Below are 24,058 nucleotides of genomic sequence, written 5' to 3' on the forward strand. Positions count from 1 at the left end.
TTTTAGTCTGATCTGTTTCTTCTCTAATAACAGAGGCTCTTTGCTCTTTGTACTGATAGTTTTTTGTCTGCCTGTATGTTGACTGCACTGTACCAAACAGATGCACCTGAGTGGAATTAGTTTGCATGCAAACTATGTTCATGTATCTAATTTTACCACATTATAACCTAAGAGTAAAACTACAAATATAAAAACCATTTGAGAGGTTTAACATTCTACTTTAATTTTAAATTACACATTTTGATGACATATTATTTTTTTTTCCTCAAAGTATAATTGTTCTGATTTCTTGAAAGTGTGTGTTGCTACAAACTTGATATATAATAATCTATTAAAGGAGGATCAGGCAGGGCTGAAGTGTGATTTTTGTATTCAGCAGCAGATTCACTGACTCAAATGTCACAGAAAAGTTGTTTAAACCTGTAGAAGTAACTGTCAGATTTCAAATGCACTGTTAAATCTGATCCATTAATGTTTGTACATGAAACACCATGTTTTATCATTTGCCACACTTTAATTTTGGGTATCCTAATATGATAGCTAAATATGTGCTGATATGTGCATTTATCTGAAATCTCAGCATAACTGTGAATAAATATGTCATTTTCAAAATATCCTTCAAACAATTTTAAATATACAACTAGTAAAAAAATTCAACACTAAAATGTCAGCAAAGATAGTTGGAGGTGGACACATTACTTGGTACGTTTGCATTTTCAACAGCTTATATTAGTGTAACACTAATATTTTGTCAAAAGTTCCAGCCATGGTCTCCCATTCAGTTCCAGCCCCTCTCCTCCTGAGTCTCCTTCTCTGTCTGTCCCTGGTTCTCTCCTGTCGAGTTGGATATCACAGCGAGTGTGAGTCCGCTCCCTTTGTACCAGGCCACAATTTGGTGGGAGAGGGCTTTGATGTGGTCACACTACAGCGAAAAGGAGCTTATGTGGTTGATGTGAAAACCTACCTCACCCCAAACAGCACCTGTACGCTCTGCTCCAACCGTCTACAAGGAAAAAGAATGCAGAAAGTAAGAGGGAAAACACTGTAATAGCTATGTTTTGTGTACATGTTAATGCTGTTGTTCTTTATTTTCAGCTGCCAGTGTCTGTGGTGGATTGGCGTGCAATCAGCCAATGTAGTGCTGATATCTCCAGCAGCTCACACTCCACTGTCAGGTATGGTAACGAACATTATTATAATCAGTGGAAGAGTTAAATCCCACTGAGGATTTTTATCAAAAAATCTCAAAGGACACAAATGTGTTCTGGGATTTTCTCACACAGTTTCATGACTAAATCTGGCATCAAAGTGAGGACTGAAAGATACATTATTTTGCCATACAAAAAATAATAATTTATTCTGATTCTTTCAAGAGTCTGAATAAGGACAAATGAACTTTTTGTTTTCTTGGTTCTCTCATCCAAAAGGCATCTTCAGTTTTAATTAGTTGGTGGAGAGTTTAAGTAGTTTAAGTCATTTTCACCTATGAGTTGTTTACCTGCCTTAACAGGCATATTCTGGACATAAGATTCAACCAGTGAATGGTTGTGAAAACACCTGGGGAGGAGAGTCTAGGCTGAATTGTAAGAACTGGGTAGGTACCTGATACCACCTCCGTTGTTCAAAGATGGCTTTCACAGTTTAAAATAGATGGTTTCTTTGACTCCTCTCTCAAACCATCTGTTTTCTGTCTATAATGTGTAAGTTGCTGTCCTCAGAAGAGTGTCCCTTCTCCTTAAGCTGTTAGTGAACTGCTGATTCTTGACCTGAAGAGCTGGCTCTCTTGTGCTGGGCTGGGCTGGGCTGTGCTGGGCTGGGCTGTGCTGGGCTGTGCTGGGCTGTGCTGGGCTGTGCTGGGCTGTGCTGGGCTGTGCTGGGCTGTGCTGTGCTGGGCTGTGCGCTTGTAAAGCTGTTTGGTCTCTCCTATACAAAGGTCGACCGCCACTCGGCTTGTGTTTGGGTGTTTTGTTCTTTGGATGAACCAGTCACTTTCTGAGGATGATATTGGGTTTAAAACACTCTTGAATGACATGTTTGGAGAAGATCCTTCTCAGACATTCCTGATGCTTATGGAATTACAATACGTTAGCTTGTGTTATCTTCTGTATTTGTGCTGTTTGGTGCAGATTTCTCAGATGATTTGACAGAGGCCCAGTTGGGATATCCAAAACTTTGTAGACTTTCCTGAATCGTTTTGCTTGTGTGTCGTTTTGTGTTCCAGTGGGTGATATGAATCAAAAAACATTGTTGGTGTGTAGGTTTCTGGTAATCCTCAGTGTGCACACCACAGTCCAAAATATGATTTATTTAGAAAATGCAGTATTCTGGTTATCTCAAGATGACCAGCTCAGTATCCTTTAGCTCCACAAAATTAACCTTCCAGTCACTTTATAGATGGGCATCTAAATATTATCTACCAGATTCATGTCTGCCTCATGCATAACAGGCATTTTCTTCCACCACACATCCAGCAGTTATGTTAAATTTGATTATTGAATCTACCATTTTCCTTATCCCAGGATTACTACAGCAGAATATCTAACAGTTACATTCTGATTTCACTGTCATTCATAAACAGAAATAATCTGACAGATGTTGTAATGTAATCAAAAGTGCAATTTACTAATGATTCTTTCGTTTAAATTGCATCCACAGCTCACTGATTCATGCATACACTGCAGAGGACAGTAATAACTGGAAGGTAAGCATTCTTCTTTTATAGTTTGAATGCTGCTCTCAGACAAATGGTGCTGCAATAAAAAAGCAAGATTAAATAGGTGATTCTGTTTATTATCTGTTTGTTATTCAGTAGCTTTATAAAGCCGATTTACAATCCTGTGTCCAAAAACTGTTTGTATGGTAAGAAAATAGAACAATTAAATGTAAATAGAAAAATAATTAAATCTAATGCCAACAGATCATTACAAAACTTTAAGCATAGATATTTTTTTATTCATTTAATTTGACGCCTTCAGCATTTGTCCAAAAAGTTGTGACTGTTGAATTGAAGAAAAAAAAAAGGGCTCAGAAAAGTTTTTACTGCTTCAGGGTGCATCTTACTATTATGGTTTGAATCTGTCTTAAGTTCAACTCGAACAGCATTGTTCGTGAGGGGGATGCATGGAGAAAGCTACTGGTCTGTAGCAAATATTGCTCTGGTAATTATTATGGCATATCTATAAGATGGCCCTCATCTCTGAGTTCTATAAGCTTTAAGCCAAGCTGCCAAGTCATTACAGCTCTACATCCTGTGCTCAGGACAGTGAACAAATCTTACCTACTGGTGTTGAACATCGAACAGCTCTCAAGCTTTTCTTTTTCCTGTATTTCATCAGTTTGGCCTGGATTTAAGTAAATTTGTGTCTTCCAACCTGGACGTGATAGGAACACGCTCCAGTGTTTACAACTTTGCTTCACAAAGGACCAGAGAAGATCGCTATTCCTTCAGCACACACAGTATCACCTGCAGCCATTATAGGTAGGCTGTGAATACCCCTGAATTGTCACATAAACTTTGAATTTTTCAGTTAATTCTGTAAAGCTCATGTCCATGAAGACCATTTGCTAATGTACTTTTTTGTGTCCAGATACCGCGTTACAAGCAGATCACCCCTCAGCTCAGAGTTCATTAAGGATGTGACCAAGCTGCCAAGTTACTACAACTCTTCCACCAGTGATCAGTACAGCGAGCTCATAAATACCTATGGCACACACTACATCCGAACAGTTAAAAATCATACTCATCTTTTTTTACTTCTTATTTCTGCTTCTTTTTTTTTGTTTGATTGTTTGTTTTGTTTCAAAAACATTGAACTTCATTTTAGGTTCACCTTGGTGGGCGACTGAGGCGAGTGACAGCTGCACGGACGTGTTTGTCCTCACTGAACGGTCTCTCCTCAAGCAAGGTACATGGAGCACTCAAGCCTCACATGAAGACACTGCAAAATTTGTACATATAATGCCATGTATAAACAACAAAAAACACTTGTTATTATGCTGCCTTAAACTATATCAAGAAGTGATGTTTGTGAAGAATGGTGGAGGAGACTCCCCACTTGTCTCCATCTACATTGCACACATTGAGAGAGCTAACTTTTCAGTTCACCATCAAATGCATTGCTCCAAGCATAAAACTGGCATGGAGCCAACTGATTTAAATAGTTTTTTTGTGAGTAGCTATGTAAAAGGGTAGAAAAAAGATAAAATATGTAAGACAGTATAATGGATATATTTCTTTGAATTTTTTAATCTTTAAGTGTTTTAAATTTACAAAGAAAAGCTCAGTAAGCAAAAGTCAGTCCATTATATGGAAACATGTTATCTTTTAAATCTGCTCATTTTTCCTCCTAACAAGCCATCTCTCATTGTGGACTAAAATTGTCTTTTTGACTGGTTGGTTTCAAAACTGCATCAGGCAAACACAGGTTCACATTTGAAACTTCTGACGATGAATTTAGTGGCTAAGATGCAAGAATTTCTTTGAACAACTACTCCACAAAGATCATATTTGTGCATATGTTGCAACTCAGTTGAACAGTGTACCACTTTAAGCCTTTTCCTGCTTCATGTGCATCATTAATTTTGAATATCAGATGTGGCTCCTGATTTTTCAATGAGAAGACGTTAGTGGACACAGAGATGTCCAGAGAAGACATAAGATTCATGGAAATCATGGAATTCTCTGCGACAGTGCAGGATGAGAGGTGCTGTTTGAAGTTGCCATTTAAGAAAGCTGATGTTGATCTTCCAAATAATTTTGCAGTGGCAAAGCAAAGATTGCGTGGATTGAAGAGGAAGTTTTCGAAAAATCCACAGCTCCATAAGGAGTATTCAACATACGTCAAAGAGATCATTGAAAAGGGGTATGCTGAACCTGCACCTCAGGAGCAATTGCAGGGAAAAAGTGGAAAGGTTTATCATCCCAAAAAGGGTTCTATTTGAGTTGTGTTTGATGGTGGTGCCACATGTCAAGGCACATCATTAATTAATGAATTACTGCATGGTCCAAATCTTACAAGCTCGCTGCTTGGAGTCCTCCTCACTATATTTAGACAGCAGCCTGTGGCCTGGGTGACATACAGGCCATGTTTTATCAAGTGAAGGTGCCATAGCAGGACAGAGGCATCCTTCGCTTTCTATGGTTGTCAGAAGGAGACTTCAGCAAAGAGCTCAGGGAATAACCGCACTTGTTTGGAGCAGTTTCATCTCCCAGTTGCGCCAGTTATGCGCTCAGAAAGACTGAAGACAACAAGAAGTCTAATTTTCCTGCAAAGATTGTTCAAGCTGTGAAAAGAAACTTTCATTTGGATGATTGTTTGAGTGTGGATTCTGAAGAGGAAGCAATCAAAGTAATCCAAGATCTCCAAAATCTCTGTGAGAAGGGTGGTTTCATTTTGGAGAAGTGGGTCAGTAACAGTTGGGCAGTCCTGCAAACCATCTCAGAGAACCAAAGGGGAAAAGATTTGAAATAACTCAACCTGGACAGAGACGATCTTCTTGTAGAGAGAGCTCTAGGTCTACTTTGGTGTGTGGAGTCGGACACCTTTAAGTTCAAGATGGAGGTCAAACATCAATCTCCAACTAGACATGTTGTCCACAACTCATTCAGTGTATGACCCCTTATGTATTGTTGCACCTGTCACTTTGTCTGTCAAGATATTGCAGCAAGAACTCTGCAGGAAAAACTGTGGTTTGGACAATGTTGTACCACCAGATGTCTTAAATCAGTGGGAGAGGTGGTTGCAAGTTATCGATCTGTTGGTATCATTTAAGCTAGATCGGTGTTGAAAGCCAAAAGACTTTGGTGAGCCCACACAAAGCCAACTTCATCACTTTGCAGATGCAAGCCAGGATGGTTATGGTACTGTAACTTACATCAGGCTGATGAATAGCAGAAATTAAGTTCATGTAGCTTTCTTGATGGGTAGAGTAACCCCTCTAAAGTCTGTAACCATCCCTCGACTTGAACTGACAGCTACTGCCTTAGCTGTCAGAGTGGATGTCTAGTTGAAATCACAACTTGAACTTGAGCTCAGCCAGTCTATGTTCTGGACTGACAGAACTGGACCTTCCACTGTTGCAAGACAGACAGAACTGGAACCAGAGGAAGAGGAGTCTTGTCGTTGGTGATGTTGTTGTAATTATGGATGCCTCATCTCCATGTGGTTCCTGGACTCTTGGCAAAGTCAGGTTTTTCCTGACAAAGGGAGCCTGGAACATTCTGTTAAAGGGGAAGTTCTTTTTTTTTTAATCTGGACCTTATTTCTGGAATAAAATACATTAATCTACTCATCGATAACAATTTAGTGAAAGTTGGCGACACTATTTAGATCACTCGAGAGTAGATGAGTAGATTAACATATTTTATGCCAGAAATGAGGTCCAGGTTTAAAAAAACAAACTTCCCCTTTAAGCTACTGACTAAAACTAGCACTGTTGAAAGACTAAACTTTGTTTTTTTGCATTAAGTATAGACGAAGATGGATTATGTGATGTGCATGTATGGTTACTAAAGTTTTTGTATTTGGCTCCGTTGTAATGTATGTATTTGAATTATTTGAGTCAATTAGCGCTACACCATAAATAGGAACAAATCTTTGCCAGGGTAGAGTCAGGGTTGTTTCGCCCAGAAGATAAAACAGTTTTGACCGCTGAAGAACGTTGAAAAACGCTGAAAAGCTAGCTTGATGAAATGTAGTTAGCCAAGTATTGGATTACAATTGCAGTGGAATAAATATACTCATTGAAAGCAATCAATTGTCTTGGACTCTCTTCATCGGCCAATGGTAAAAGTTGTCAATCATTTTAAACCCAAGTGAAGCACCTCAAGGGCTTCAAGTATTGGCTTAGCCTCTGCAGCAGGTTTGGTTTGTACAACATAAATGTTATGTTGTACACCATTATGTTGGCTGGAGATGGTATTTGACATGCAGTTCATCACCTGAACAATAGAGGTTGCATATTTTTTTGCACATGTAAAAACAGGTCATAATCATGCTTGAACAAATAATTGTTGATGGTGCTTTCTGGTAGAACAGTCACAGATTTTTGTCAGTGGGTGTTAAAACATTTTCTGCAACTGTATTTAGTAATTGCATCTCATTACATTTCTAATCATCCAGGTCCACTCCTGTTTATCGCTGGGTGTTTCTGTTGGCCTGGGGAAGTTGAAACTATCCAGTGTCCAAAGCTCTTGTAGCAAGATTCTGCAAAACCATGATGACTCCACCAGTTACAGCTCTGGTCTTCACCAACATTACACAGAGGTCTCAGGGGGCAAGGGCTGGTCAGGGGAGTTTTCCATGACCCATAATGACTCTGAGGGCTACATGAAGTGGCTGACTACTCTGAAGGATCAACCTGATATTGTGTCATACTCCCTCCGTCCACTGTATAAAGTCATGCCAAAAAAGCCCCAGAAGGTAGGGATGAAGGCTGCCATTGAGCAGTACTTGGAGGAAAACGCTGTGAGGGGCTCATCCAAAGATCCACAGTGTAGTGGGTATATTCCTAACCTTGAATTCGACTGCTGTCCCATGACTACCTTGAGGGGGACATTGGTGGTAACTATACTTCGAGGTTGGAATCTCAAAGGTGATTTAACTGGCGAAACTGAGAGGTAAGTTGAAGAATGGTCAGGGATTGAGTTGAAGAATCAATGACATAGGTCTTTTGGCTATATCAGCACAAATAATTGATATGTGTTACTCTTTGATTTTTCCTGTTCACAGCTATGCCAAGATGTGGTATGGTCCCATCCATCACAGGACTCATATGATCCGGTCTAACGATCCCTGGTGGAACTCTTATTATAATTTGGGAAAGGTCAGTAAACCTTCTCATTGCAGATCAACTCACCGATTTACCTTGTGGATGATGTGCATTGTATTATGTCACCATCTGTGTGTGAAACATTAAGGATGGGCCGCTGTTACTTATTAATGAAGATAATTTATTTAGGGTAATTTAATTCTTACTCTTCAGTACCTGTAGATTAGATTTGCACACTTTCTAACAGTAATAGTTTGTCAAGAATTTAGAATGAGGAAGAGCTTTCTCTTGTGTGAGGCCTCCTCTTGAGAAAGAGGAGAACAAGCTAAACTATCTTCTGATAAGTGGAATTCCTGGAGGTTTGTCAAGAGGGCAGGGAAGAGGATGACGGTGAGTCATGAAACTACAGTTGCTGCCTGGAAAGATACAACAACAAATAAACAAGAAAAAACTTTGAGAAAAAAAAACTACATTTCTAAGCTTGACAACACACAAGATCCAGACAAACATGTTTGAGTCAAAATTGGACCACAGTTATCAAAGTGAATTGTAACAACAAGGATAACAGCTGGATGTTTCTGTATACATATACTTCTTTTTGAGCTTTGGATGATGTTTATGTTGATGATATATAATTTCAATACTGCATATAAACCAGAAAACATGGAAATGCATGCCATGGGACTTTTAATTATTCGATCTTGAAAGGATGCATGCTTGCATATGTATGTTTATAATATAAGTTTCGAATATAGTCGAAATAACTAATTAGACTAACTAATCTGATATCCTGCATTCATAAAAATGTACATAAATGACAATAGCATACATGGCTAATTAAATCAATCAACTAAACAAACAGAAAACTTGTCTTTCTCGGTCCAATGATCAGACCAGATATTCTTATTAAAGTTGCCTGTGAAATGGCAGAGTGATCTATATTTAAGACAGTTTGATATTTATTTCCTTAAATATTCATACAGAGGTATCAGCCAGTTCACACAATGAAAAGCACACAGTTAATGTATGTCCAGTGATTCCCTTTTAAGTGTGTCTATGAACATATATTATCATATCTGCAATGATGAAAATGTAAATGTGTCCATTTGTTATCTCGGTGGAGCTTCAGAAGTTCAAAAATGTCCTACAACTCTGCAAGGCCTCCTGTTAATGATCAGAACTTTCTGCAGTAAGTGACTTTGCTTTAGCAGCACAGACAAATGGACTGAAATTGACTAACACACAGTACAATGGGTTTCTACGGCAACTGTTCTTCATGTTAATATTGAGACATATATTTATATATGTATATATATAAAATAAAGTAAATAAGATAGTGATGGATGCTAAAAGTTAGAAGAGAAGACCATGTTGAAGTAGATGTTTAAGAAATGTGCGAAAATACATTAATTGGGTCCATTGTTTATTTTACACTTGATTATCCACACACACACCAACTCAACAGTGGAAGGATAACACCGCAGTAAGTCTTACTTTAATTATTTTTTCTCATGAAGGTGGACACAGGCCATAACGTGTATGTTCAAGTTTGGGATGAGGACGTTTGGCAGGATGATCTCCTGGGAGAGTGTGTGAGGTCTGTGTACCAGGGGACACACAGTTTCACCTGCCCGGCAAAAAACGGTGGCTTTGAAGTCCGGTACACTCTGACCTGTGACCCACATCTGACTGGGGACAAGTGCGAGCGTTATAAACCATCTCCATAATGACATATGGCGGAGTGACATGTTTCTCTTTAGTCAGATATTGTGATGATGATATAGGAGGTGTTGACATGATAAGAAGTCACATAATTGATGATATAAGAGTGCTGAGCTTGAGATTTTATATTCGATACAAACATTCTCTTGTCCCCGCTGCCATTGCTCTGCTAAACAAGTAGCTTTACTTTGTTTTTATTCATCATTGTCCCTTTGCTGCTATTTTATTTTGTTTTGCTTTGTCTTTGTTGTTTCTGACTGAATGACTGCTTGCTGCAGACCAAATTACCCCACGGGGATAATAAAGATGCCTTGAACCTTGAGACACAAATCATCAGTTTTTTGAGGGGGAGATACAAAAATACAAAAAACACAAAAATAGCTCTGGAAAAAAAAAAGAATAAAAATAAAAATAAATAAGGAGCACATGGAATACAACAACACGCCTAATTTATTTTCAGTTAAAGTTTAAACTGGCTTGTTTGTTCACTGTAAGTCTCATCAGAAAGCCCAACGCCCTGCCTTTTTGTTAACAAATTTGCTGATGAGGTATTTGAAGTCCAACTGCCAGCTTAGCTGACTTTCAATTGAAAGTTTAGAAAGACTGTAGCCTCTCTTGGGTTGTTGTGGATCTGAGATAGTTTTTAACTAGTTTCAGTTTGTTAAACGCCCTTTCTCCACCTGCAACAGTCACAGGTCACTGAGTCACTGAGTGAGTCTGATCATCTTTTAAATCCTTGATTTTGCAGCAAATTCCTCACAGATATTTGCAATGGATTGAAAGCGGGTGTTCAAGGCACAGATGCTGTTATCTAAAGCCACATAGGAAACACTGTTTTTAAACAGATTTGATTCTGTCTCCTGTTGGTTTCCCTCTTCTTCTGACGTCTGACTCTCATTTGCAAAATGTTTTCTCTTTCACTTATGGCTGACTGGAAATCCAGTGGGAACATCCATATCTTCTGCAATGAAGGAAGCCTCTGCAAGGAAGTCATCCCATGAGTTGCAAAAGACCTGCATTTCTTCCTTTAATGCATCTATATTGACTGCTCCTACATCTAGTGTAATTTGTCCTGACTGCAGAATTATGTTTCTGTCTTCAATGGACTGCAGTATTTTTTCCAGACAGTCAGGAGAACAATGGCTTTAAAAGATGTAGAACAACTCCTGAGACCAGTGACCTCTGATTTGACTTCATCAGTCAAGCTGCATCTAGCAAGGATGCTATCCAGGGATTCTAGGAGTGATGGTAAGTGATTTGCAACTAGTTTAACAGCCGCTATGCTCCAACACTCCAACGGGGATCAGACATGCGGTGAAGGGAGCAGCCAGTCTTTTCTTTGACAATGGCCCATCTCTCTGGGCTGGTACTGAAGATATTGTACAAGCGATTCAAACACCCAAAAAATGTTGAAACGTCGGTACATGACTCTGCAGTATGTACTCCAACAATATTTAGAGTATGTGAGGCACATGGTGAATATGTAGCAAGTGGATTTATTTTCCTTATTTCAGCCTGGACTCCTTTAACTTTTCCTGGCATGTTTGAGCATGACCAAATCTTTGAACATTTAACTTTTTTTGTATTTAGGCTAGTCAAATGTCCCACTAATAACACTTTTTACAAAACCACATTGAACACATCATGATAACGTAGAGCTTCGTTTGAATAGAACTTGAACTTGAAATACAATTCAATGCAGCCTCTGAGTTGGAGCACTGTGTGAAACACACAGTCATTGTAGTAGCCTACTCTAGGAACAGTTGCTCTACAATAAACTGGCAACTTCTTTTTTTTTTAATGAACTGGCGAATTTTCCAGCGTGTAACGCGGCCAGATGACAGCTAACGTAGGCTTCAGCCTGCGCCCCTCAAAGATAATGTTACAGACATAAAATGAATGAACAAGTAGGCTAATTGTTTCTGCCACCGCCCCAAAAGTTTTTGATGTCCTGGGCCCCTGCTCAGCTGCTCCTACTCCGGCCTCCTTCTCAACTCTTTTTTTGGTGTCCGGACTTGTGCTTTTTGGGGGCCATCCTAACCCTGCTGGAGTTTGCTCGCTCCCACTTAATTCCGTTGAAGAAGAACAAACTGCGGTGTGGACCAAACTATTTTTTAAGAAGGGGGTTGTTGAAATAATTAAAATTAGAATATTGTGTGACTTGTGGCTTTGTTTTAATTTGGATGCATTCATTTTGTGGTGTATTGGGGAGGGTCGCCTTCTAACAGCCTGTGTGTAGATGATGCAGAAATAACTCTGCTGACACAGACTTGGTTGAACATAGAAACCTTTATTGTCAACCAGGTCCGTATCAGAATTACAGATTTGATGCATAAGTATGGAGAGATGTGTCAAGCCCGGATTCCCCAAAATCTCGGCCTTACTGAGAGTACGATCTGCGTTAAGTAGAATCTGCCTGTTCTTTGTGACCTTGAAGATGTTGCATGTTTCCATCACTAAGCACAAAGCCCGGACAAGATGTGTGCGTAATTTTGAGCCTATCCTTGGACAAACTTACTGGGGAGTATGTTATTCTCAAAATATCCTGATTTATACCCATGCCTCCCTTACACAGCTGGCAATTACCAGACTTCTTATAATTTTCCCAAGGCAACTTTGCACAGGTGGTAAACATCAGACACTACAATATGAATATATATTAGTTCAGTGTATACATAATAATTTTGTTATTGAGGCTACTGGGGCTGTGGGCCCTTAGAATTGTTATCACCTTTCCCCCCTATACGATGGCGCTTTGTGTCGATACCAAAATGTTGGTATCATGACAACACTACTCTGTAATAAAATCGCACGGTCAACTGTGTCAAAGGCAGCACTCGGGTCCAGCACATCTAAGACTGAGACTTTGCCTGCATCTGTGTTCAGGCGAATATTGTTTGTCACCTTGATCAGAGCTGTCTCAGTGTAATTTGATTGTTCCCTCCTAATAGTTGATGAGCAGGCTGTAAGCATAAGCAGCATATAGTTGAAACACTCATGTACCTGTGAGCTATATGAATCTGTTCCTGCAAAGTATTTTGCTCATTAACGCCACACCTAATATCCACCTTGCACTTAGCTTGTACTTATTATTATTATTATCATTATTATCCTTGAGATAACTTTAACACCAGGTTTCTTTTGTTCTTCACTTTTAAGTTGCTTAACTAGATGGATTCTCACGCATAATTCTATCTATCATCCTGATGTTGCTCTGATCGGTAGATTAAGAAAGCAGATACTCATAAACATACATGCTGTTGTCACAACATACTTTTAAATGGTGTTTACTTATTTCCTTTTAACTTAGATAACCTTGTTACTGCATCATGAGAAATTATATGAGTAAAGGATAGTTCTTTTAAATGAAGTTCCTGCAAGAAAATAACAGACAGGCTGCACTGCATTTTTTCAAAGAGACAACAAGAGCAGTCGAAGGACTCATACCTTTGCCAAATCTTAATATTGATCAACATAAATGTTGTGCCATAACCCAAATTTGGTCAAAGTTTTGATGCAAGTCTGTTTAGCACTTTATCAGTAATCATGCTATCAATCACTAAAGCAACCGAACCAATCATATCACCTCCTGATGAGGCGGAGGTGATGACGGTGGCCGTGAAATGTTAATGCTGAGCGTTACTAACTTTACTGAATGTCTCAGCCAGAGTCCAGATCAGAATCACATTGAGAGTTGATGGAGGGAACGTTAGACCAGGGTGATGATGACAAGAAAACTTTCCAACCTAAGAGATGGGAGCTTCCAACCTAACCATCAAAGATGATTGTGATGGTGAACTTCTCCAACACAATATGTTGTTGTCTTTTGTCACTTGTTCATGAAATTTACAAAAAGAAGTAACCTGCTAGTCCAAAAAAAAAGTTCTATTTGCAGGGAGGTCAATTTAGTCTAGCCTTCACTGTAAATACTTAGTATAACAACTGTCACCCTAAACAATCTAAATAAACTAAACTGATGCTTAATGTGGTGCAGGTTGGCGAGCCAAACAGCTGACATGTTTTTACTTTGATACATCCCTATATGTTGTAAAATGACATGCAACGGATGACATGGTGAAACATGAGATCCACTTTTCTAGGTCAGTTTTCTAGGTCAGTGTGTTTCACGTGTCTTTCCATTTTCATCCTAGTTAAACATTTACTACATTTGATAAGATAACTTCCTTGTTGATTATGTTTTGGTAATATGGGACAGTTGTTCACGATTCTCCATAGATAAACTTATCATGCATTATCAACTTGGGAAATATTACTGTACTTTAACTTCCAAGGCCATTTACTTGGACATAATAAGTCTATGTTGGCCTATTTACACCATCCTTATCTCTTATATCCTCATAAACTGTGCTTCACTTTCTTCTGTCTCTTATAAAGTCTGGCTGGATATTCACACAACTCAGTTTGATTCAAACTTTTGGAAGTGGTGCAGCAGCGGAAACTTTTTCAGCATTTGGAACAGGTACAAACTCTTAAAATGTCACTAGAAGACAGAATTAACATATTTTTAAATGATCAAGAAGGTTTATTTTTAAAATAGATAAAAACACAACTTTGGTACATTAGGCTTTATCAGTGGAAAAAAATCTGATTTTTTTTTTCGGAATTCATAGTTTTGCAGACAATCATGATTGTTTGGAATTGTTGATATCAGAAGTTTATAGATGTTTTTAAGTCTGATCTGTTTCTCCTCTTTGTTTTTTGTACTGATAGTTTTTTGTCTGCCTGAATGTTGACTGCACTGTACCAAACAGATGCACCTGAGTGGAATTAGTTTCCATGCAAACTGTGTTAATGTATCTAATTTTACTGCATTATAAAGTGAGACTAAAACTTTTCTGAAAAAAGAAGAAACTGCAAACATAAAAAACCTTTGAGAGATTTGACATTCTACCTTAATTTTAAATTACACATTTTGCCAACAAATCTATATTTTCTCTTCAAAGTATAATTGTTCATGTGTCTTGAAATGTAATAATCCATTAAAGGACAATCAGGCACGACTGAAGTGGGATTTTTGTATTCTGCAGCAGATTCTCTCATCCAAATGTCACAGAAAAGTCGTGTTTAAACAGAAATAACTGTTTCAAATGCACTGTTAAATTTGATCAGATATAGTGGGCTTTGTACATGAAACACCAAATTTGATAATTTGCCACAGTTTGATTTTGAGTATCCTAATAGAACAGATAACTGAAGATATGCACATTCATCTAATTTCTCTGCATAACTGTTATATGTGTGACATTTTCAAAATGTACTTAAAACAGCTAGTTAAAAAAAAATCAACCCTATAATGTCAACAAAGAAAGTTTGAGGTGGACTCATTTCTTGGCACGCTACATTTTCAACAGCTTATACCAGTGTAGCATGCTAATATTTGGACAGAACTATTTTTATCCCTTTTATTTGTCCATAAGTTCAACTTCCATGAATACATCATTTTGTACAGAGTTGTTGGTATTTAACGCAATAAAGCTGTTACACATGCCGGCTGCCATGGTACATGCAAACTTTATGTGCATTCTCCTCATTTCCACATGGAGAAACACCATGAAAAAGTGCCTTAAAAACCCTCCTGAGGCAGTTATGAGGTTGTGAAAAATATTGAGTTTTAAACATATAGGCATGTAAAATAAATATATGATGTATAAAAGAGCTAAGTATGGGCTCTTTAAACTGTGGTTCAATTAATCTGTAATAGGTAATGTGTGTTTCTCAGTTTACTGTTAAAATTCTGATTACTTATGTCTTCTTCCATTCTCTTTCTTTGTTAAGAATATCTTAGTACCTGATATTCCAGCCATGGTCTCCCATTCAGTTCCAGCCCCTCTCCTCCTGAGTCTCCTCCTCTGTCTGTCCCTGGCTCTCTCCTGTCGAGTTGGATATCACAGCGAGTGCAATTCCGCTCCCTTTGTACCAGGCCACAGTTTGGTGGGAGAGGGCTTTGATGTGGTGACACTGCAGCGAAAAGGAGCTTATGTGGTTGATGTGAAAACCTACCTCACCCCAAGCAGCACCTGTATGCTCTGCTCTAACCATCTACAAGGAAACAGAATGCAGAAAGTAAGAGGGAAAACACAGTAATAGCTATGTTTTGTGTACATGTTAATGCTGTTGTTCTTTATTTTCAGCTGCCAGTGTCTGTGGTGGATTGGCGTGCAATCAGCCGTTGCAGTGCTGATATCTACAGCAGCTCACACTCCACTGTCAGGTATGGTGCCAGTATTGTTATCACTAGCAGAATAAAATCGCTTGGACAGGGCACAAATGTGTTCTGCAGTTTTTTTTGTAAGTAGTTCAAAGACTGTTGACACTTGTTGGGTAGTTAAGGTCATATGTGTGTAACTGACTCACCTGACCAGTGTGTGAGTAGTTTAAGTCATTTTCACCTGTGAGTTAATGAGCATTTTTTGGTCACAAGATTCAACCAGAGAATGTTTGTGAAACCACCAAGACGACTCACCAAGCTCAGTATCTTGTATCTCCACAAAGTTAACCTCATAATCAGCCTCTATATGGAATGATATCTAAATATCTACCAGTTTAAAGTCTGTCTTATGCATAACAGGTATATGGTTCAATTTCTGCCAGCACGCATCCAGAAGTTATTCTCCTGTTATGATCATTGTCATTATTGAAACTACTATTATATTCTTTTACATATTTTTAATGCTTCTTCCACTCCCCACTGCAATGCTTATATTCTATGTAAAGCACTTTGAATTGTTTTGTACATGAAATGTGCAATACAAATAAATTTGACTTGACTACTGTCTTGCTGGAATATATGTTTTTATTGCTGGAATACTAGAGTAGAATATCTAACAGGTTCTGATTTGGCTGCAATTTTGTAAATGATCACATATCGATGTTTGAAATTCACTAATGATTCTTTCATTTGAATTGCATCCACAGCTCACTGATTAACACTTATACTGCACAGGACAGTAATGACTGGAAGGTAAGCGTTCTTCTTTTCTAGCTTGAATGCTGCCCAGAAACAAATATGTTGCAACAAAACAAACAGAATAAATCGGAAGAGCTGATTCAGTAGCTTTATAAACTTAAAGTAGATTTACAATTATATGTCCAATTGTTGGTACAATAAGAAAAAGACAGTTATATGTAAATGAAAATCTTTAATCTAATTTAAACTAATATCAACAAACCATGACAAAATTGACACAAAGATATTTTTGTTCGTCTTTATTTTGTTTTTGTTTGTTGTTCTGAAAAGTTTTGTAATGCTTCAAGATACGCCTGGTGGAACATCTTACTGTTATGGTTTAATTTGATTGAAGTTAAAACTGGACACCGTTGTTCATGAGAGGGCTGCATGGAGAAAGCTGCTGCTCTATGTGACAAACAATGCTCTGTAACAATGTGCTCAGTACAGTGAACAAATCATACTTACTATGGTTGAGCATTAAACAACTTACAAGCTTTATTTTTTCCTATATTTGATCAGGTTGGTCTAGATTTAGATAAGTATGTCAACCTGGATGTGGGAGGAACACGCTCCAATGCTTACAACTTTGCTTCACAAAGGACCAGAGAAGATCGCTATTCCTTCAGCACACACAGAGTCACCTGCAGCCATTATAGGTAGGCTGTGAATACCCCTGAATTGTCACATAAAGTTGAAATTTTTCAGTTAAGTCTGTAAAGCTCATGTCTATAAAGACAATTTGCTAATTTACTCTTTTTGTGTCCAGATACCGTGTATCAACCAGACCACCCCTCAGCTCAGAGTTCACTAAGGATGTGACCAGGCTGCCAAGTCACTACAACTCTTCCACCAGGGATCAGTACAGGGAGCTCATACAAGTCTATGGCACACACTACATCCAACAGGTTCAAAATCACACTTATCATTCAATTTCTTTTTCATTCAAGCATTTTTTTGTTTTGTTTCAACAATGCTAAACTTCATTTTAGGTTCACCTTGGTGGACGACTGAGGCGAGTGACAGCTGCACGGACGTGTTTGTCCTCACTGAACGGTCTCTCCTCAAATGAGGTACATGAAGCACACAGGCCTCACACAAACACACCAGACTGCTTTATTGTTCTTTCAGACTTCAACTACATCTCCATTTTCCAGTTAACTGACATTTCTTAATTTCATTACAGTCTATAACACATACCTGAAAATGCTTTGCTATTCTCTGTAAGTATTTTCCTGCTTCATGTGCGTCATTCATTTTGAATGTCAGATGTGGCTCCTGATTTTTCAGACAAGTTATGAGGAACAAGAGTATTCATAAAGCTTTTAAATGTGCCTCAACTTTTCTAATAATCAGACTGAAAAAGCTATTGCCCTAAAAAGCTAATTAAGGGAAAGTTTGAGGTGTGTGTGTGTGCACGTTAATTTTGTGTTTGAACGTGCATGTTTGTGTTTGTTTCATTTCTGCTTTGTGTTGTTGCCTGGATATTCCAGTTTGCCTATACTTCTTTATGTACTGGGTCTTTTGCCCATTCCTTGCTGTTTTTTGTCTTTTGTGTATGAACAAATTAGAGATAGGAAATGGATTAAGGACTTAGGCCTATATGGGTCCTTTGTTTTGGTGCTTGAACAGTGTGTCAGTCATCATAGATAGGTTTCGTCAGTAAAACTACTTGTCTTGGGTTAGATGAAGCAGGTTTGGTATTTGCAACACTGATTACAGGACAACATTCTGTGGGTACCATGGATATTTGTCAACACAAAATCTGACATTCAGTTCATCACCTGAACAATATTTTTTTGTACAAAAATAGGTCATAATCATGCTTGAACAAATAATTGTTGGTGGTGTTTTCTTGTAGAAAGTCACAGATTTTGTCACTGGGTGTTTAGACATTTTATGCCATTGTATTGAGTAATTGCATCTCATTACATTTCTAATCATCCAGGTCTACTCCTGTTTGTCGCTGGGTATTTCTGTTGGTCTGGGAAAGTTGAAACTATCCAGTGTCCAAAGCTCTTGTAGCAAGATACTGCAAAACCATGATGACTCCGCCAGTTACAGCTCTGGTCTTCACCAACATTACACAGAGGTCTCAGGGGGCAATGGCTGGTTGGGAGAGTTTTCAATTACTCATAATGACTCTCAGGGCTACATGAAGTGGCTGACCACTCTGAAGGATCAACCTGATATTGTTTCATACTCCCTCCATCCACTGTATAAACTCATGCCAAATGAGAGCCAGAAGGAAGGTATGAAGGCTGCCATTGAGCAGTACTTGGAGGAAAATGCTGTGAAGGGTTCAAATCCAGATCCAGAGTGTAGTGGGAACACTCCTAACCTGGGACTCAACTGCTGTCCCATGAATACCCGGAGGGGGACATTGACAGTAATTATACTTCGAGCTTGGAATCTGAAAGGTGACTTAGTTGGCGAAACCGACAGGTAGGTTGAAGAATCAATAACTGAGATCTTTAGGATATATCAGCAAAATGAACTGATATGTGTTATTCTTTGATTTTTCTTTGATTGTTCACAGCTATGCCAAGATGTGGTATGGCTCCATCTATCGCAGGACTCATATGATCCGGTCTAACAATCCCTGGTGGAACGCTCAATATAATTTGGGAAAGGTCAGTAAACCTTCTCATTGCAGATCAACTCACCGATTTACCTTGTGGATGATGTGCATTGTATTATGTCACCATCTGTGTGTGAAACATTAAGGATGGGCCACTGTTACTTATTAATAAAGATAAAAGATCTTACAATGAATGACCAGCTGTTTCTGCAGCTCAAAAACACATCAATCCATCCATCCATCCATTTTCTATACCGTCAATCCGTTAATCGGGTAGCGGGTGGGCTGGAGCCTATCCCAGCAGTCATTGGGCGAAAGGCGGGGTACACCCTGGAAAGGTCGCCAGTCCATCACAGGGCCACATAGAGACAACCAACCACGCACACTCACACTCACTCCTAAGGACAATTTAGAGTCACCAATTAACCTAATATGCGTGTTTTTGGACGGTGGGAGGAAGCCGGAGAACCCGGAGAGAACCCACGCATACACGGGGAGAACATGTAAACTCCACACAGAAAAGGCACCAGGCAGGGATCTAACCTGGAACCCTCTAGCTGTGAGGCCACATCAATCCATTTAAAGATATTTCTGTGTAATACTGGGACATAATTAAAAAATATCAGACTGAAAAAGACATTAAAGAGGACATGACATGGTTATTTAGGGTAATTTAATTCTTACTCTTTAGTACCCGTAGATTAGCTTTGCACACTTTAGAACTCCAAACAATTTGTAATTCCCGGGATTTAGCCAATAGGGCAGGGAAGAGGATGACGGTGAGTCATGCAACTACAGTTGCAGCCTGAAAAAATACAACAACAAATAAACAAAAAAAAAAACTACATTTCTAAGCTTGACAACACACAAGATCCAGACAAACATGTTCAAGTCAAAATTAGACCACAGTTATCAAAGTGATTCGTAACAAGAAGGATAACAGCTGGATGTTTCTGTATACATATACTTATTTTTGAGCTTTGGATGATGTTTATGTTGATGATATATAATTCCAGTACTGCATATAAATCAGAAAACATGGAAATGCATGCCATGGGGCTTTTAATTATTCGATCTTAAAAGGATGTATGCTTGCATATGTATGTTTAGAATATAAGTCTATCGAAATAACTAATTAGACATCCTGTATTCATAAAAATGTACATAAATGACAGCCTAAATACATAACAAATTAAATCAATCAACTAAATTCTCTGTCCAATGATCAGACCAGATATTCTTATTAAAGTTGTATATAAATCTTATATATTTAGGACACTTTGATATTTATTTCCTTGAATATCAGAAACAGACATATCAGCCAGTTCACACAATGAAAAGCACACAGTTCAAGTATGTCCAGTGATTCCCTTTTCAGTGTGTCTATGAACATATACTATTATATCTGCAATGATGAAAATGTAAATGATTTGTTATCTTGGTGGAGCTTCAGAAGTTCAAAGATGTCCTACTACTCTGCAAGGCCTCATGTTAATGATCAGAACTTTCTGCAGTAAGTGGCTTTGCTTTGCCAGCACAGAAAAAATGGATTCACTAACACACAGTACAATTGGTTGCTGCAGCAACTGTTCATCATGTTCATATGTAGGCATATTAAAGTAAATTAGATAGAGATGGATGCTAAAAGTTAGATGGGAAGACCATGTTGAAGTTGTTGTTTAAGAAATGTGCAAAAATACATGAATTGGGTCCATTGTTTATTTTACACTTGATTATCCACACACACACCAACTCAACAGTGGAAGGATAACACCGCAGTAAGTCTTACTTTAATTATTTTTTCTCATGAAGGTGGACACAGGCCATAACTTGAAGGTTGAAGTTTGGGATGAGGACTTGAACTTTGATGATCTCCTGGGAGAGTGTGTGAGGTCTGTGTACCAGGGGACACACAGTTTCACCTGCCCGGCAAAAAGAGGTGGCTTTGAGGTCCGGTACACTCTGACCTGTGACCCACATCTGACTGGAGACAAGTGCGAGCGTTATAAACCATCTCCATAATGACGTTTGGAGGAGTGGCATGTTTCTTTTTAGTCAGATATTGTGATGATGATATAGGAGGTGTTGACATGATAAGAAGTCACATTGATGATTGATGATATAAGAGTGCTGAGCTTGAGATTTTATATTTGATACAAACATTATCTCGTCCCTGCTGCCATTGCTCTGTTAAACAAGTAGCTTTACTTTGTTTTTATTCATCATTGTCCCTTTGCTGCTATTTTATTTTGTTTTGTTTTATCTTTGTTGTTTCTGCATGATTGTTGCAATGACTGAATGACTGCTTGCTGCAGACCGAATTACCCCACGGGGATAATAAAGATGCCTTGAACCTTGAGACACAAATCATCAGTTTTTTGAGGGGGAGATACAAAAAAACACAAAAATAGCTCTGGAAAAAATAAAAATAAAAATAAATAAATAAGGAGCACATGGAATACAACAACAAGCCTAATTTAATTTCAGTTAAAGTTTAAACTGGCTTGTTTGTTCACTGTAAGTCTCATCAGAAAGCCCAACGCCGTGCCTTTTTGTTAACAAATTTGCTGATGAGGTATTTGAAGTCCAACTGCCAGCTTAGCTGACTTTTAATTGAAAGTTTAGGAAGGCTGTAGCCTCGCTTGGGTTGTTGTGGATCTGAGATAATTTTTAACTAGTTTCAGTTTGTTAAATGCCCTTTCTCCACCTGCAACAGTCACAGGTAATGTACAGAAGATTCGGATGGCAACACATACTTCACCAAAAAATGCTCTGAAGCTGAAACTTATGAATGGAATTCAGCAGTTCAAGGGGAGAGTGGCAGTCTGAAAATGTGGCACTATAAGCAGATCTTTTAAATCCTTGATTTTGCAGCAAATTCCTCACAGATATTTGCAATGGATTGAAAGCGGGTGTTCAAGGCACAGATGCTGTTATCTAAAGCCACATAGGAAACACTGTTTTGAAACAGACTTGATTCTGTCTCCTGTTGGTTTCCCTCTTCTTCTGACCTCTGACTCTCATTTGCAAAATGTTTTCTCTTTCACTTGTGGCTGACTGGAAATCCAGTGGGAACATCCATATCTTCTGCAATGAAGGAAGCCTCTGCAAGGAAGTCATCCCATGAGTTGCAAAAGACCTGCATTTCTTCCTTTAATGCATCTATATTGACTGCTCCTACATCTAGTGTAATTTGTCCTGACTGCAGAATTATGTTTCTGTCTTCAATGGACTGCAGTATTTTTTTCCAGACAGTCAGGAGAACAATGGCTTTAAAAGATGTAGAATAACTCCTGAGACCAGTGACCTCTGATTTGACTTCATCAGTCAAGCTGCATCTAGCAAGGATGCTATCCAGGGATTCTAGGAGTGATGGTAAGTGATTTGCAACTAGTTTAACAGCCGCTATGCTCCAACACTCCAACGGGGATCAGACATGCGGTGAAGGGAGCAGCCAGTCTTTTCTTTGATAATGGCCCATCTCTCTGGGCTGGTACTGAAGATATTGTACAAACGATTCAAACACTCAAAAAATGTTGAAACGTCGGTACATGACTCTGCAGTATGTACTCCAACAATATTTAGAGTATGTGAGGCACATGGTGAATATGTAGCAAGTGGATTTATTTTCCTTATTTCAGCCTGGACTCCTTTAACTTTTCCTGGCATGTTTGAGCATGACCAAATCTTTGAACATTTAACTTTTTTGTATTTAGGCTAGTCAGATGTCCCACTAATAACATTTTTTACAAAACCACATTGAACACATCATGATAACGTAGAGCTTCGTTTGAATAGAACTTGAACTTGAAATACAATTCAATGCAGCCTCTGAGTTGGAGCACTGTGTGAAACACACAGTCACTGTAGTAGCCTACTCTAGGAACAGTTGCTCTACAATAAACTGGCAACTTCTTCTTTTTTTTTAATGAACTGGCGAATTTTCCAGCGTGTAACGCGGCCAGATGACAGCTAACATAGGCTTCAGCCTGCGCCCATCAAAGATAATGTTACAGACATAAAATGAATGAACAAGTAGGCTGATTGTTTCTGCCACCGCCCCAAAAGTTTTTGATGTCCTGGGCCCCTGCTCAGCTGCTCCTACTCCGGCCTCCTTCTCAACTCTTTTTTTGGTGTCCGGACTTGTGCTTTTTGGGGGCCATCCTAACCCTGCTGGAGTTTGCTCGCTCCCACTTAATTCCGTTGAAGAAGAACAAACTGCGGTGTGGACCAAACTATTTTTAAGAAGGGGGTTGTTGAAATAATTAAAATTAGAATATTGTATGACTTGTGGCTTTGTTTTAATTTGGATGCAGTCGTTTTGTGGTGTATTGGGGATGGTCGCCTTCTAACAGCCTGTGTGTAGATGATGCAGAAATAACTCTGCTGACACAGACTTGGTTGAACACAGAAACCTTTATTGTCAACCAGGTCCGTATCAGAATTACAGATTTGATGCATAAGTATGGAGAGATGTGTCAAGCCCGGATTCCCCAAAATCTCGGCCTTACTGAGAGTACGATCTGCGTTAAGTAGAATCTGCCTGTTCTTTGTGACCTTGAAGATGTTGCATGTTTCCATCACTAAGCACAAAGCCCGGACATGGTGTGTGCGCAATTTTGAGCCTATCCTTGGACAAACTTACTGGGGAGTATGTTATTCTCAAAATATCCTGATTTATACCCATGTCTCCCTTACACAGCTGGCAATTACCAGACTTCTTATCATTTTCCCAAGGCAACTTTGCACAGGTGGTAAACATCAGACACTACAATATGAATATATATTAGTTCAGTGTATATATGATAATTTTGTTATTGAGGCTACTGGGGCTGTGGGCCCTTAGAATTGTCATCACCTTTCCCCCCTATACAATGGCGCTTTGTGTCGATACCAAAATGTTGGTATCATGACAACACTACTCTGTAATAAAATCGCACGGTCAACTGTGTCAAAGGTAGCACTCAGGTACAGCAGATCTCAGACTGAGACTTTGCCTGCATCTGTGTTCAGGCGAA

At 38.8% G+C, this 24,058-nt stretch overlaps 2 protein-coding genes across 2 annotated transcripts; both read left to right on the top strand.

Moving 5' to 3' along the window:
- The first annotated feature begins 766 nt into the window (after positions 1 to 766).
- LOC140305150 (perforin-1-like) lies at positions 767 to 9,797 on the top strand. The gene is made up of 9 exons (XM_072383909.1): positions 767 to 1,027; positions 1,096 to 1,175; positions 2,656 to 2,701; positions 3,336 to 3,478; positions 3,588 to 3,726; positions 3,825 to 3,905; positions 7,122 to 7,618; positions 7,731 to 7,824; positions 9,288 to 9,797. Exons 1-9 carry the CDS (start codon positions 767 to 769, stop codon positions 9,495 to 9,497), a joined length of 1,551 nt encoding a protein of 516 aa, XP_072240010.1. The 3' UTR covers positions 9,498 to 9,797.
- Positions 9,798 to 13,933: 4,136 nt separating this feature from the next.
- On the top strand, positions 13,934 to 21,380 carry LOC140305762 (perforin-1-like). Its single transcript, XM_072384741.1, has 10 exons — positions 13,934 to 13,972; positions 15,299 to 15,576; positions 15,645 to 15,724; positions 16,429 to 16,474; positions 16,982 to 17,118; positions 17,229 to 17,367; positions 17,452 to 17,532; positions 18,408 to 18,904; positions 18,999 to 19,092; positions 20,853 to 21,380. Exons 2-10 carry the CDS (start codon positions 15,316 to 15,318, stop codon positions 21,060 to 21,062), a joined length of 1,545 nt encoding a protein of 514 aa, XP_072240842.1. The 5' UTR covers positions 13,934 to 13,972; positions 15,299 to 15,315; the 3' UTR covers positions 21,063 to 21,380.
- Positions 21,381 to 24,058: the final 2,678 nt, after the last annotated feature.

The sequence above is a fragment of the Leuresthes tenuis genome, unplaced genomic scaffold (assembly GCF_036924035.1).
Source record: "Leuresthes tenuis unplaced genomic scaffold, fLeuTen1.0.hap1 SCAF_4, whole genome shotgun sequence".
In the NCBI taxonomy this organism is placed as follows: domain Eukaryota; kingdom Metazoa; phylum Chordata; class Actinopteri; order Atheriniformes; family Atherinopsidae; genus Leuresthes; species Leuresthes tenuis.

Excerpts from the sequence above, each read along its gene's own strand:
- LOC140305762 (XM_072384741.1), top strand. The coding sequence starts at position 15,316 with ATGGTCTCCCATTCAGTTCCAGCCCCTCTCCTCCTGAGTCTCCTCCTC. Across the intron at positions 15,577-15,644 it reads AAGGAAACAGAATGCAGAAA|CTGCCAGTGTCTGTGGTGGA; the intron begins GTAAGAGGGAAA and ends CTTTATTTTCAG. Across the intron at positions 15,725-16,428 it reads AGCTCACACTCCACTGTCAG|CTCACTGATTAACACTTATA; the intron begins GTATGGTGCCAG and ends TTGCATCCACAG.
- LOC140305150 (XM_072383909.1), top strand. The coding sequence starts at position 767 with ATGGTCTCCCATTCAGTTCCAGCCCCTCTCCTCCTGAGTCTCCTTCTC. Across the intron at positions 1,028-1,095 it reads AAGGAAAAAGAATGCAGAAA|CTGCCAGTGTCTGTGGTGGA; the intron begins GTAAGAGGGAAA and ends CTTTATTTTCAG. Across the intron at positions 3,479-3,587 it reads ATCACCTGCAGCCATTATAG|ATACCGCGTTACAAGCAGAT; the intron begins GTAGGCTGTGAA and ends TTTTGTGTCCAG.